Here is a 14,504-nt window from a genome sequence, read left to right on the forward strand (position 1 = left end):
TGGCATCGGCTGCAGGTGAGCAGTGCGGCCGTCTCGGTGCTTCGTCCCAGAAATGGTTCCGTTGTCACTTACTCCATACAAGGTTACTCACTCCCTGATGCCGAGCTCCAGAAACCCTCCGTCTCAGGAAATGGTGGGAAAGGAGCAGATCTTTCTCCAACAGCTACTAGGGACAGAGGGACGACGCATCCAGGCACCAGAAACCCCACGGGCAGATGGATCTGCAAGCCATGGCAGGGCTACTGGGTCCCTTGGCCAGGCACTGCCGTCCTGGAGGTGTGCTGTGTGCTGCTGCTGTGGCTGACTTCAGAGGACACGCGCTGAAGGGATCCTTGACTGGTGAAGGAGACGGAGGAGAAGGTGAGGCTGGATTCTGGTAGGAAAAAGACACAGGGGAAGGATACGAAAGTTAGAGTTCCTCGGAGGAGCTAGCTCCAATTCATGTGTTATTTGCTTATTGATTTTAGAAGGCCGCCTGATTTCATAAAGACTCTGAGCGGCATACAACATTAAAAATAGAATGAAAAGCAAAGAAAGAATCACGTGCATCCAAAGAAAGACAAACGTACCAACGGATAAAGCTCCAATGAAGCTCCACCACCCACCCCACCCACAGCCAGGTTTCCAAGGACTTCTTAAACGTCACCAGGGCAGGGGCCATGTGGACCTTGGCAGGGGGGCTATTCCAGAGGGGGGTGCTGCCACAGAAATGGCCAGCTTCCTGGGTCCCAACAGATGCTGCTATTTTCATCAGCAGGAGCCGGCGCCTGCCCGTTCTGCCTGAGCATATAGGACAGGTAGAAGCCGTCGGAGACGGACAGCCCCTGTGATAACCAGTGCAGGGAAGGAGCCTAACTGGAGTAACAGAATACGCTTGATCCCACCTCCAGGACTGGCAGTGTAGCAAAGCGGAAGGTGGGTGAGACGCCACCTCTGCGAAGCCCTTGTGGGCTTCAGCAGGGATGGACTAAGCGGAGTCATGTGGCAAGAAGCAGATGCAGCTTCTCCTTTACCCCAGCCATGAAAGAGGCAGCTTATTATAAGTCACTGGACAAGGTGCCAAGGATCCCGGGGAAGGGCGGTGCTGGAGGCAGAGGTCCCACCTTCTGAGGGGTCCCTGGCTGGGGAAGCCTGCTATACGTAGCCTCAACAAACCATGGCCCTCAAGCTTAAAGTCGCCTTTGGCCCACCGTAGGTTTGGGTGAAAGGTCAAGAAAACAGTCCAAAGGGGCTTCCTCCATTCCCCAGCAGGTTAGAAACTCACCAGCCCGAAAGGCAATAGCTTCCTCCAGCTTCCGCATTGCCTTGTTGTAGTACTCTTTCACCGCGGGGGCCATGATTTGAACTAAGATATACAGAACGACCAGCCCAACCACAGTCACCGTTGAAATCTTAGAGAAGGAAAGAGAGAGAGGAGGGTGGGCACAGAATTCCTCAGCGAAGCAGGGACCCCTTTCTTCTTACCCTGCTAGACCAGGAATGCTCAGCCTTCATTTAGTTAGGAAGGGGAGAGCAGCTTTTGGGGGGAAATTACTTTGAAGAACACATGCCATCACCCAAAGGGCCCTGCCCTCTGACCCAGCGGTTACCAAGCCAGCCTTGAACTGGGTTCTGCCATAATTCAGTTCTTCTCTGAGTCTATTTCCCAAAAGGTGTTTCCACCCAGATGTCTCCCCTGAGAATGCTTCATTGCTGCATTTGCATTTAAGAACGTGGGAGGTCGGCCTACTTGGTTTATGCTGAGAGGGAGCGGCTCCCCAGGATTTTGGAGAGGGACGTCTCCCTAGAAAAGCTGGGACTGGATCTATGGCCGCTGGTATGAGAGCAGATCCTCTGTTGCTAAACCACAGTCTTTTTGGTGGGACCGTGAAGCACTTATCCTTGCAATCGCAGCAGGGTACAGCTGGGCAGTCTCGGGGGCTGAGGACACAAGAGACTTGTCAACTCTCCCTAGTACGTTCACAGGCTCTTCAGCATGTGCCCCTTTACCTGTGGAACATCCTTCCCTACAGTATTGCCCTTGGCACCACCACTGACCCTAGCCAAGGTGCAGCTCCATTACCTTCCACAGATACAGGGCACGGGTGGGGCTGAGGTGGAGGCCATGGATGTGAACAATGAATTCCAAGGCGTAGTCGCAGTAGGTGGTTTGATCGACCCCCCTGTGGAAGCAAACAAGAATGGGAATGGGTTGACCACTGGAGCAAAGCACCCCTTCTTCCTCAAAGTTTCCTCCCACATCACCACAATTAAATCTCTTTGCAGGCTCTTCCTAGTTTCCTACGTCAGTGTTTCTCGACCTCAGCAACTTGAAGATGGGTGGGCCCCAACTCCCATGCATGCTGGCTGGGGAATTCTGGGAGTCAACGTCCACCCACCTTCAAGTTGATGAGGTTGAGAAACACTGGTCCACATAATTAATCGAGCTCTTAGCCCAACAGACTCCAGATCATGGACCTAGGTAGACCACAGGGCCTCGTGATGATTGATTTCTCTCTTGTAGCAGACTAGCAATTCAATAGCAAAATGCTATGCACACATACTCAGCCACCCTTAGAAAAAGTTCTCCAATGCATTTCGGCATGATTTCACCCCACTATAGTCAGGTAATCGATTTAAACATCACAAGTACCTGTTTGATACTTTTATCACAAAATAATAATGCGGAGCAACCATACTTTTGGGGACAATATCGTAACATGGAGAACCCTCCTGGCAAATCCACCTACAGAGAAAAAGAAAAGTTGGGTCAGGAAAGGTCCTACAATGGGCTCCTTCATGTTTCTGGGTGGAATCCTATATTGTTTTAAAAGATCAGTTTTGGAAAATTCAGTAGGGGAGGGAGGGACAGAGGATTCCCCGTGCTGAAGGGTTCCTGCATGAAAACAAGGCCGGGTTCACATACAGCTTTAAGCTACAATGAATGGCGCTCGGTGTGAGCTAAGCCCCTTTTATTTATTCAGGAAACCCAACTGTAAAATCTTAGGTTGGAGAGAACCCAATCTATGTCTAAGCTTCTTTCACTGGAGATGAGAATTTGGAGGCTCTGGTCAGAAACCATGCACACCCAAAGATACAGCAAATCGTTCAGAGTAGAGCTTACACAATTCCAGACTTGGCTTCAGAGAGGACCAGAAAGCCTTCCGGAGTTGCTCTGTCGTCTTCTATATCGGCTCTATCCCATATCAGACTTTGTGTTTTACTAGGGAAGTGAAATACAGATCAAGACAGTTGTCCACGGGGGAGTCAACAGCCCCTTCCCCCTCTGTGTCCCAGATCCCCCACTCATAAGTGTGGAAGAGGACAGACATTCAGGATTTCTACAATTACACCAGTGTGCCATGAAGCAGATATTTCTGGTGCATTTCAGTACTGGGAGTGGGTCAGGGACGGCATTCATGGCTGGAGCAAAAACGGTTCATCGGAAGTTCATTCCAAGGAGGTTGGCCGCAGAACCAACCAATGCTCCCGCAGAAATAGGACGTGCTGCCTTGTTTGCAGATGGGAGGCTGAGTGGTGAATTGATCTGTTATTAAACCTTGCATGCCAGTTTAGACATGCCAGTGCAACGACTGCTGCCACAGGATGGCCTTTCCTGGCCATCTTGTAAAGTAACTCAAAAGGCAGCATCTGAAGAAGCCACGCCCACTACCCAGGGGCTTGGTGAAAGTCACCTCTTGCTGTTAGGGTTGTATCGCACCATCTCCTCTGGGCTGAAGTATCTGATATTTTTTAGCGAAAATGCTCCTCCGCCAATGATGTGAAAGATGTAGCTGCCGATAGAACAAGGAAGATGAAGGGAAAGTTGCGCAGCCGTCTTTTGGCTGATGCGTGATTCAGAGGACCGAGATGAGACCACGCCTCTCTCTCTGTTTCTTCCCCACGCGCGTCTTGGCGTGAGACAGCAGAAGCTGAAAGGCCACGGGTGGTTCAAAGCAGAGTTCTCTAGAGAGCGGCTAAGGCACTGGGCGTGCAGCACCTCGGAGATTAGGCTTTTTTTTTTTTTTGCACCAGAAATGAAAACTACCCACAGAACCTGTTGCCCTTGTGTGGCAGACGAGCTACATGTCCCCCTATATAGTCATTTTGCTTAGAAAAAGAAGTAGCAGCGGAGAGGATGGCAATGGCCAGGAAGAAAATGGTTCTGGGAAGGGATCTGCCATCAGGCTGATCCGAGCTGCAACCACTCCCTGCAGCCCCCACCCCTTGCTGCTGCTGCTGCCGCTGCTGCCGGCGTTTCCTCTGATCAGCCTCTTCTTTGCCCCGGACACCCACTCGTGAATCAGACCAGCTCTTGGCTACAAGTGCCCTTGTCTTATCTCCCAGATCCAGAAGGGAATGCCAGGAAGCCCCATCCCCGCCCCCAGTTCCCAGGTCTACAATGCCAGGGCACCTTCCCCACGACTCTTACCTGCCATGGAATCTTCCCGAGTCTCCTGTCACCATGTCTTGGATCAAGAAGAATGGGTAGAACACTGCAAAGAAAATGAGCGAGCAGGCCTGATCGCCCCCCGTCTTGCCCCAAGGCCCCAAAGGAGAGGAGAGGAGAGGAGCCTGGAACTCTGAGCTCAGCCTGACCCTGGGAAGCCTTCCGGCACGTGTTTGGCTGAAACCCAACACCAATCCTTGCAGCCGGCTCTGGAAGAACTGGGTTGGCACGTCTTGCACTTCAAGTCTTCTGAGTTACTCAGGATTAGGCACAGCGCAACTTCAGAAGTGCACACGCAGCCAAATGCAGAAAAGCTCTTTCCTAACCACATTGGCCTCTAATCTGGATTCCCTTCACAGTGCTGAGCTGCTTCTTCTCCATAGTCAAGAGCTTACTGTGTATACTATTTGTTGGTTCGAATTGTGTTGGAATTTTGTTCAGAAAAAAATGCTTTCTAATATTAATTGTGTCTCCCATTGAACTAGGGAAAAATTTAATTGCCAATTTTTTATAATTAGTTGCTCCCACCCTCTGTGGGAACAAAAGAATGACACTGCAGCAGAAAAGTGATAGCACTGAATAGTCTAATATAATTATCAACAGAAAGCTGTAAAACAGGTAGAATCTACAAATAGAACGTTTTAGTGAAAGACCCCAGAAAGTCTAAATATTACTTCATCTGTTCAATGTGATGCTGAAATTTGATTTCAGAGGCATTGGGCGGTATACGAATTGAATCAGTCAGTCAGTAATTTTCATGGGAACTGCTGGAGGCAGGGGAGTGAGAAATCTGATTTCAAAAACGGAAGGATGATGCCGAATACACTGGATGACATCAGTCTAACAACATCTCACACAAAGAGTGACAATTCCAGAAAGAAAGGCTAGTGTCTTGCAGCAACTTGGGTGAAGCTGTGATGGAATCCTGTGACAGAATTCTGACAAATGACTTTTTCCTAGTCCTCTGTATTGTCTCCCCACGCTGGCTGGGGGATTCTGGGAGTCGACGTCCACAACTCTTAAACTTACTGAGGTTGAGAAACACTGACTTAGATAGTGATGGTGTAGGAGTGGCAACGACGATGACAAGGATGACAGTGACAGCGATGACAATGATGGGATCCCAAACCACTTACCATCGCTGAAGTAGAAGCAGGGCATTTCTGGATCCGGTTCAACACAGTCAAAATAGCGCTTGTTCTTCTCAGTGCTGTAATTCTTCGTATAAGTGATGTCAAACGCCAATCTCTTGCCTGGGGGACATCCAATATGGACGCCCAATGAAGCGGTTCCCTGGGGGCCGATGAAGCAGTCTGTGAGCTATGAACTGATACGTTCCTTCTTTCACATAGAGGTGTAACACACCTATTTCTATTCAATTTCCTGCTAAAATGAGCGGCAGCTCATCAGCAACAGTAAAAGGGCCTTCCTAAGTTTCACAGCCAGAGCACAAGGCCGAGGAAATAGGGAAGCGTTTTTTAAACGTTCCTTCCCTACCCCAATCTTTTAAACTGCTAGTTAAAATTTGGGGAGTGGGTGGGCAGGGGGAGAGGAGATGGGTCAGCACCATGGAGAGGTATATGGATCTGGGCCAGTACCAGTATTAGAACCTGTCTAATGTTTTACGAATTATTTTTAAAATGATCCAACCCAAATCTTTGGCTGTGCATGACCGCCCCAAGTGTACGTGTTTCCTTTATATGCACTATTTCTAAATCTATATACTTTTACGTGTGAATTTCGAAGAAGTTATAGCTACGTCTCTGTACGTGACATGTGCATGTCTACCCATGCTAGGACAGGTTCCATTTCACAGAGGTTCCTAAGCAGAGATAATTTAGATAGGAACTGCAGTGGATGATGGGAAGGAAGGAGAGGAAAGTCCAACAGAGGGAGATAAATATTCACATGGTCTCAGGATCAGGGCTGTAGGTAAATGCCAAGCTCCCCTGTGGGGAAGAGTCCAAACTGGGAATCCTGAAGATCTGATACCAATTTTATTACTCGTTTTGTATTTTACCCAACGCGGAACGTACATTTCTGTCAACTGCTTTCATGTTTAGTTCTTTAAAATAAATCCACCATTCTGTGCCCTCTCCGTGCTGTTTGGCTGCTGGAAGGAAAGGAGGATCGAACGAAAGGAAAGGGCCTTCTCGGGGAATTAAAATCACCGTTACCTTCATCTGTGGTCCCTTGTTTGCATAGTGATAGCAGAACATTTCCGAATGGGCCACCTGAGAAAAGGAGACAAAAGCTGAACAGGTCTCAGGGGAGGAAAGCAGACAGACCAGCTTCCCCAGCCGCTTGTTAGCAAGAACAGGAATGTACTGGCCAAGGGCGAAAAGCAAGTGGCCAGAGATTTAGAGGGCTCCAGGGTCAAACGGTCAGCCCACTAAGACCGAGACAATAGGGGTAGGTGGGACTTCAGAGCAGGTGGTCAAGCCTGCCATCTTACTTTTAATCCAGCTGAGCTTTGCAGAAGATTCTTGCCGCTGAGCTGCTGCCTTGGGTAAAGTCCATTGTCTCTGATGGTTACCTGTTGGATTTTTGATGGGGGCGGGAGGGAGGAGGAGTGAGGTTGTGTGGGAAAGGTGGCAAAGGATAAATTGCACAAGTAAAAACATGCTATTTCCTTCCACCAGGCTTGAACCAGAAGCCAACTCTCAACCTCAGCAGCCTGGCTGGCTGGGGAATTCTGGGAGCTGAAGTCCACCCATTTTAACGTTGCTGAGGTTGAGAAACACCGCTTTATACTAACTAGTTTTCTCACTGAAGCTTTTTACAGCTGTAAAAAGGATGGACCAGAAGTAATCCATAACCTTCCGCTGACTTCCATTTTTCACCATGACAACCACCCCCTCCTAGTCCCCCGCTGAACTTGGGGGCATGTGGACAATCCACTAAAGAACTCCCAAGTGCGTTGGCCAGCAACCCAGGATGTTACTGGCCAATTCAGAATTCTGTCCTTTTGACCAGGGTTTCTCAACCAGGGTTCAGTGATGCCCTCGGGTTCCGCGAGAGGTACGAGGGGTTCCCCGGGAGATCACAATTTATTTTAAAAAATTATTTCAAATTGGGGCAACTTCACATGAAAGAGGTAAGTTTCATTCTTCATGTTTAGTTTAAGAACCCTGTTAATGGATACGCACAGGCCTACCCATGAAACGCATATAATAGTTTTGTGACTTCTGGCCTATATCTGAGCCTGGATATGCAGGGGTTCCCTGAGGCCTGGAAAATATTTCAAGGGTCCCTCTGGGGTCAAAAGGTTGAGAAAGGCTGCTTTTGACTGTCTTAGAAAATGGATTGCAAGGATGGAGAAAAGCAGCTGAACCCCACCCAAACACCGATCCTGCAATCTAAACATGGGGGAGGCGATAGCTCATTTCCAAGATGCTGTGGCAGTTATTGTTTCCTTTGCAGAGAGTGCTCGACAAACGTCTTCGTGCACGGTCCCATTCAGCAGAAGGAACTCTTTCCATTCCGGTCCTCTCTGAAGCTACAGCTCATCTGCTTGGTCATCTCTGGATGGCAGCAGGGGAGGGGGATTTCATCCCAATTTAAATTTTGCATGTGTTTTAGAAGCATGTTGGTTTTATCCTATTCAAGGCCACTTTCACTGTTTTCTTGTCAATCACTTTGCGCTTCCCTGCAAGGAAGAGTGACTTATAAACAGAATCAATAATAATCTGCGTCTTACCCGATATAACACTGAGCCCCTGCTGATGAGTTCTTGCCTCTGCAGTTCTGCCTGGACATACTCAGGATGGGCCAAAATGACAGTTACCCATATGTTGTCGAGGGAATTGTCCTCTGACGTATCTCCCACTGCAGGCAAAAGGGAAGACCACAGCAGCTGAGGATGTGCCCCCCCCCCACTTTGGAACACTGCTTAGCTGAGACCCTGGTCTCAGACTCAAACAAGCAGCCTCATACCATGCCGGTCAGTTACCAAAACCAAAGGGTCAATTGAAATGGCCCTTCCTGCCCCAAAAGGATCCTACCCATTGCATTATGTAGGGAGGAGAAAGACGTCACAACAGCGTCAATCCCAATTAACTAAGGGGAAGCTAACCAAGTTCTGCACGATCCATAAATGAAGACTCTAGGTCTTCCACTGATCTAGCTAAGCATGTTGGAAAATAAAGGCAATGAATTTAACATCCCAGTAATGTCACAACACGGATGGCCTTGGAACGTAGCAGGGTGGTTGTTGTTCTTTGCAGTTATCTTGTTTTTAAGTACTGTTAGCCACCCAGAGCCATGAGTTTGGGACGGGCAGTCATACAAAGTGAGTGAGTGATGTTCTGGGGGACAAAGCCTCCTAATCAGCCACTACTCCTTACTGCTCTCTCTGGCTGTCCTGATGGTCAGGAACACCTTAAAAGTGTACTCTGTTTTCTTGTCCAGGAAGATTATCGCAGGCAGACGGTTATTTGGGATCAAGTCGTAAACTTTGACGTAGTCGGCCATGTCAACATAGATGCCTCCCACTGTTTTCCAGTTGCTTGCCATGTAGTTATAGTATTCCTGGGAAAGGAAAAGGGGGAGGAGGAAGGAGAGACAAAGCAAGTTCCAGAAGGGATGATTGTATTTTCCCTATTTACTTTCCTTTGCGTTCACACTAAGCAACTTTTATGACAAAGTGAATTTCAAAGCCTGTTTCACAGCAATCCAACCCACAATTTCACTTATTTTGCTTTTTTTTAAATTTATTTTCTATCCCTTTATTATTTTTATAAATAACTCAAGGTGGCAAAGATACCTAACACTCCCTCCTCCTCCTCTTTTCCCCACAACCACCACCCTGTGATGCGGGTTGGGCTGAGAGAGGGGGACTGGCCCAAGGGCACCCAGCCGGCTTTCAGGTCTAAGGCGGGACTAGAACTCTCCTACCACGCCTGATTGGCTCTTGGGCTGAGAGAGGGGGACTGGCCCAAGGGCACCCAGCCGGCTTTCAGGTCTAAGGCGGGACTAGAACTCTCCTACCACGCCTGATTGGCTCTTGGGCTGAGAGAGGGGGACTGGCCCAGGGTCGCCCAGCCGGAATCCACAGTCTCCTGGTTTCTGGCCCAGCACCTTAACCACTAGACCAAACTGGCTTCTTTTTGTTGCACATTTAACTGTTTTTCCATAATTCTGATTTTATCAGGCTTGGGGAGAGGATTAAGTGGTGGAAGGGTTCTTTCGGATGAATGTCGCCCAATTTTTTTCCCCTTACTGCATCTTCTTTCTTGTTCTTCCACCAGCGCCAAGTGGGATCATGGACCGGGTCTGCATAAGACTGGGAGACAATATTAAATGATTAAACGAATGCGTAAGGTATTTAGTGATATATATCAACGGTAAGTTATTTTCAGGGGGGGGGGGTTCCTGATTATTTCATTTTTTAATTTTTCTTTTGGTTTCTTTTAATGCTACAGTTTAACAGCTAATTAACATGTTGGGCCCAACTTTTCACTTGCTTTTGTAAATTGCTTTCTCTTAGTTCTCTTTTAAAATGGTAGGCGTTTTTGTTTTGTTTTTTTAAATAAGGCCAAGGAGTTAATAAGGTGTGTTTTGGAGGCAGAAGGAAAAACTCAATTCCACCGGCCTCAGAACAGACTTAGCACGCGGTTTGCCGAAGAGCAGATGCCGCCAAACCGCTGATTCAGGCCAGCCCAGTAACCGCATAGGGTAGGCCTGGGAAAATATATATCCTGCCTGTTACCCTGGAAAGCTGCACTGTCGTGCCGACAGTACCGGATTAGATGGACTGATGATCTGACTCCTGGCTGGGAAAATGCCTGTGTTGCTCAGAGTAGTAATATCCAGCCCAGAAAGAGGGCTGTGCGGTGAACGGTGGCCAGTCCTCCTCTAGCTGGTCGCTCAGGCAAGGCCCGGCAACAGCATCCCAGTTCGACAGTTAGTTAAGTTTAAGTTTATTGTTGTAACCGCAAGTCATAACATGAGAATGCAGTAAAATGCAATAAAATAACAATAAAATAGTGACATTATAAAACAAAGTAATAAAAGCAGCATTAGGTGTTAAAAGGTCACGACACAATAAAGCCAAAGCTACAAGTAAGAACGTAAGTGTTACTTCCTAAGTTTAAATGAGAGCAGAGCAAAGGTAGCGACTTGGTTGCCGACAGGCGGAAACACGTCTGCAAGGAGGTAAGTCGGCTTTTCACGGTCAGGGCCCTTGAGCTCATCCGCCGCGAATAGTCTGGCCCTGATCGCGCTGCATACGGGGCAGCGGAGGACCTAATGGGTGCCGGCCCCCGCCTGGCCAGCCCCGCGAGGACAGAGGCGTTGTTCCGCGGGGAGCGCACAGAATCTCCCTTCGAGACGGGCAGGGGGCAGGGTCTGCAGGTGAGGGGACGTCGAAGCCCTTCGTGAAGCGCCGATTACATTAACCGGCGACTGGGAGAGGCCTGTCCCAGCTCGGGTATCAGCTGCTCGTCGGGGGGGAAGTTAAGTGTTCTGGGGCTCCTCAGCAAAGGATGCTGGGTCAGGGATTAGGATCTTTGAAGCTTATTAAGGGCTGAGTTGATGGGCCCTCTCCCCACCTCCCCATCCGCATGGCCAGAAGTCTTGCCGCCTACGTCTCACGGAGCCTTGTGGCAGAATACTAGAATCTTGCCTTGCTCTTGCCTGAAACTTCACTGAGTTTTTGCCATCTTAAACCGTTTTAGCATTAGGTACTGGGGGGGGGCAGTCTGTGGACTCCGTACAGAGGTACCGTGGGTCGCCCGGCTCTAAAACGTGCTGTATTCCGCACACGTACACACACTCCTCTCCCTTTCCACCCGGTGGGTTGCCCAGAATGGGACGGATCCCTCTTTCTAGAGACATCGAACGACTCTCTCCCCAAAGGCTGCTGAAGTTAGCCCGTAGGCCGTGCGTGTCTTTACGGCTACAGGTTGCCCTTTTTGTGCCCAGAGAAATGGAGATGGTTCTCACTCTGTGATACGACGAATGCAGCTGAAGCAGCTGGTAGACCAGGCCCTGGTAGATAGTGAGCGATCTGTTATCATGCAATCCCGTTCTCTCCATGATGTCCGGAGGCATGGCATGGTAATGCTCCATTCGGGTGAAGCGCTGTGGGTGTGGCAGGTCCACCATACGCATCCCAGCAAATGGGCAGCGATGGCTGAACTTGATGTAGTCTTTTCCACTGGGAACAAAGGAATGGGCTAAGCATAAAAGATCCCCATTCTGCAGACCCCCTAATTGGAAAGCTGCCTAGATTTGACTAGAGCGTTAGGGATGGGACCAAGCCTTGCAGTGCCTCAAGGACAGGACCCAAGACCACAGTGAGTGGCAGCAGGGCCCATCTGGTGACAACCACAGCATAGGGAAGATAGTAAATGGTAAAGAGCATAAATTTAAGAATGACAGGGAAAGAAATAGTATGTCTTGTGTCTGTGAATTATATCCTTCCCCTTTCTCTTAGTTTCACAGACACGTGAATGAAGATGGTCTGATTTTGGGGAGTACAGCCGATGAATGCGTTCATGGAAATGAACCTGTCAATTTCATTGTAAATAAAGGGGCTAAAATGATTGTCAGAAGGCATGAATTTTTTTTGTGGCTGCATACGAAAGCAAGAAGCCATAGGTGGGTGATGCATGCATGTGACATCATTAAACGATAATAAGGGAAGAGCTTTGGCGGAAATGGTGCACTATTCCAAATGATCATCAGTGATCCACACTGAGTGGCAAAAATGAATGGGTGGAAATCTCCCCAGTTTGTGGGCCATTCCAGTAGGAATACCACCTAGATTTTGAATGGTGCTCTATATGTGGAACAAAGTTTTCCAAGCAAGCATTTTAAAATACTCATTTAAATTGTACGGTCACCTGTACTGCCTAACCAAACTGCTTATTTATCACTGAAAGACTCCATTAGGAAACACTTCCCATCTGCATGTAGCAAGAAGATTCTCGGTGAAACTCCACCCTAATTTTCTTTCCCTCGGGCCTCAGCTGGCTCTTGCCACAAGTTTTGAGGGTCAGTGGATTTCTGCAGAAAACTTCTACTGCTTTCCCAGTTAGGGTATGGGCATGGCTAAAGACTTCCCTACATCAAAAAGTCCCTGTCAGTAGAAAACCAAGCTGCCTCATTTTGAAGTGAAACAGTATGCAACAGGAGGGGAAAAAAAGATCTGTAGCACCGAACAGAATTCGCCGGATTTTTCTTCAACTTCCTCAGATAAATTTTTCTGAGGAGCCACCTGACTTCTTGGGGGGTCTGCTCTAGATGAAGTGTGACATCCAACTGCACTTGCTGAGAATGGCAAACTAATGGAGAAGACCAGAACGTGTAAGGGAAAGGGTAGCAGGGCCGGGGTGGAAGGGCTGTTTTCCAGCAGCTTCTGTTCTCCCTTCCACTGGCAAGCCCCCTGCCCTGGCAGACATTTTAGAAAAGGAGCAGCTCGTCCTCCACTCACTTGTACGCCATCTTTTTGTGAGGTGTGCTGATCAACAGGTCATACGTCAGGACGTAATCCACAGGGAATGGCCTCTTGATTAATCTTCCTCTGCCGGAAACATCCTCTCTATAAATCAGCTGCGAGAAAAAGAGCCCAGCAAAATGGACACTGATTTGACAATCACAGATTCAACGTCTAAGTCACAATTCCCACCTCATTTCTGCCATTATTCCTCTCCTGGAAGGAATAAAGCGATGTGGGGGGTGGAGACACCTACACTGGGGATCGGTGCCATCTGGCTTCAATTCTTTATTTCAGTTATCGCTGCTGTGGTTAATAATAATAATAATATTAAACAGGAGGGCGGCATGCTGCCTAGAATCATGCATTTGAGATGGGTGGTTATATAAACCAAATAAATAAATAAATAAATACCCAAGCCCCCCCCCCCAATTCATAAAGACCCTGCAATGGAGCTAGGAGGCCCCCTTACTTCCTAGGAACCCCCTGGAGGTCGCAAATGGCACATCCACTGCCCGCCTCACCCACCTCCTGCAGCTCATTCATATCATAGAATATGCTGATAATGGAATGCTTGGAATGTTGGGTATAGTGTGAAGCCTCTTGCATCACTTGGATGGTATGGAACTTGTTCCAGGCATCAGAAGGGTAAACCTTTTTAAACATTTTGCCGCTTTCACTGGAAACCCAGACCTAGGATGAGAAAAAAAATGGTGTCCGTGAAAAGTCTAGTATGTGTGTGTGCATGCACATTGATGCAACAGCACGACTGACAGACTAACAAGAGATGATTAACTCATCTCAGAAAAACTAGTTGAAATCAAAAGTTTGGCTGACTTTAACCATTTGCCCTTTTCCTTCTAACAATCACAGATTCACAGGACTGGAAAAGTCTTCCTTCAGCTCCTCCAGGACCAGCCTTCTGCAAAATCCAACACAACCCTTCCAGGTTTGTTGGAGAAACATAACCAAGTAGGTACCAGTTGGGAAAATTTGTGCTGCTATTGATGCCGTTACTTTAACAAGTATGGTTGCTCCCTTGAGAATTCCACATAGACTGAAGAGTAAAACAGGGAGTAAGGTGAATCACCAGTGATGGCCCTCTTCCCACAGCACTCCAAAATCCCCAATCCCTGGATCTGTAAGGAACATAAACCAACATACCTCCTCCAGGTCTGTCACAAAGGCGATAGACCCGGCAAAAGACAGAACAAAATCCTTGATGGGAGAATGACTTGGGAAGTTGGAAAGGTATATGTAATTCACCATATCATAGCTGGAAAGGAGAGCAGGAAAGAGCAAAAGACTGTCATTAGGCATTAGGAATATACCATCTAAGCTCACAGACGTCACGCAGCCTTTTATGAACAAAAGGCTGGACTGAGCCTCATTTCTTAACTGCTTTTGGTTTTTATTTTTTATTGATTTAGAAATATTAAAGACCTTTAGGAGCAGCAAGTCTTTATTGCATTCACTAGATGAATCTCCTTCTCCTTAATGAAGGAAGCTTTAAACACAACTTTAATGTCATGTTCACCGTTCCAATGTTACCGTTACATCGTAATGTTTCGCATGTCATTTGGCTGATGCGTGTTTCGTCTGGGAGGGGAGGAGGATTCCATCTCGTGGGATTGT

The 14,504-nt window shown here is 48.0% G+C and overlaps 1 protein-coding gene across 1 annotated transcript in view; it reads right to left on the bottom strand.

Moving 5' to 3' along the window:
• Window positions 1-229: 229 nt before the first annotated feature.
• The window catches only part of CATSPERG (cation channel sperm associated auxiliary subunit gamma), a 29,572-nt gene continuing 15,297 nt past the window's right edge, over window positions 230-14,504 (bottom strand). Inside the window, exons 13-29 of the mRNA XM_063311799.1 lie at window positions 14,034-14,145; window positions 13,398-13,562; window positions 12,867-12,985; window positions 11,375-11,588; window positions 9,651-9,713; window positions 8,776-8,959; window positions 8,130-8,257; window positions 6,885-6,965; window positions 6,607-6,663; window positions 5,566-5,722; window positions 4,412-4,475; window positions 3,675-3,773; window positions 3,104-3,202; window positions 2,633-2,725; window positions 2,063-2,162; window positions 1,265-1,391; window positions 230-373 (exon numbers count right to left, since the gene is read on the bottom strand). Coding sequence (XP_063167869.1) covers window positions 240-373; window positions 1,265-1,391; window positions 2,063-2,162; window positions 2,633-2,725; window positions 3,104-3,202; window positions 3,675-3,773; window positions 4,412-4,475; window positions 5,566-5,722; window positions 6,607-6,663; window positions 6,885-6,965; window positions 8,130-8,257; window positions 8,776-8,959; window positions 9,651-9,713; window positions 11,375-11,588; window positions 12,867-12,985; window positions 13,398-13,562; window positions 14,034-14,145 — 1,996 coding nt within the window. The 3' untranslated portion in view covers window positions 230-239. The remainder of the gene's footprint in view (window positions 374-1,264; window positions 1,392-2,062; window positions 2,163-2,632; window positions 2,726-3,103; window positions 3,203-3,674; window positions 3,774-4,411; window positions 4,476-5,565; window positions 5,723-6,606; window positions 6,664-6,884; window positions 6,966-8,129; window positions 8,258-8,775; window positions 8,960-9,650; window positions 9,714-11,374; window positions 11,589-12,866; window positions 12,986-13,397; window positions 13,563-14,033; window positions 14,146-14,504) is intronic.

The sequence above is a fragment of the Candoia aspera genome, chromosome 10, assembly GCF_035149785.1.
Source record: "Candoia aspera isolate rCanAsp1 chromosome 10, rCanAsp1.hap2, whole genome shotgun sequence".
Taxonomy (NCBI): Eukaryota; Metazoa; Chordata; class Lepidosauria; order Squamata; family Boidae; genus Candoia; species Candoia aspera.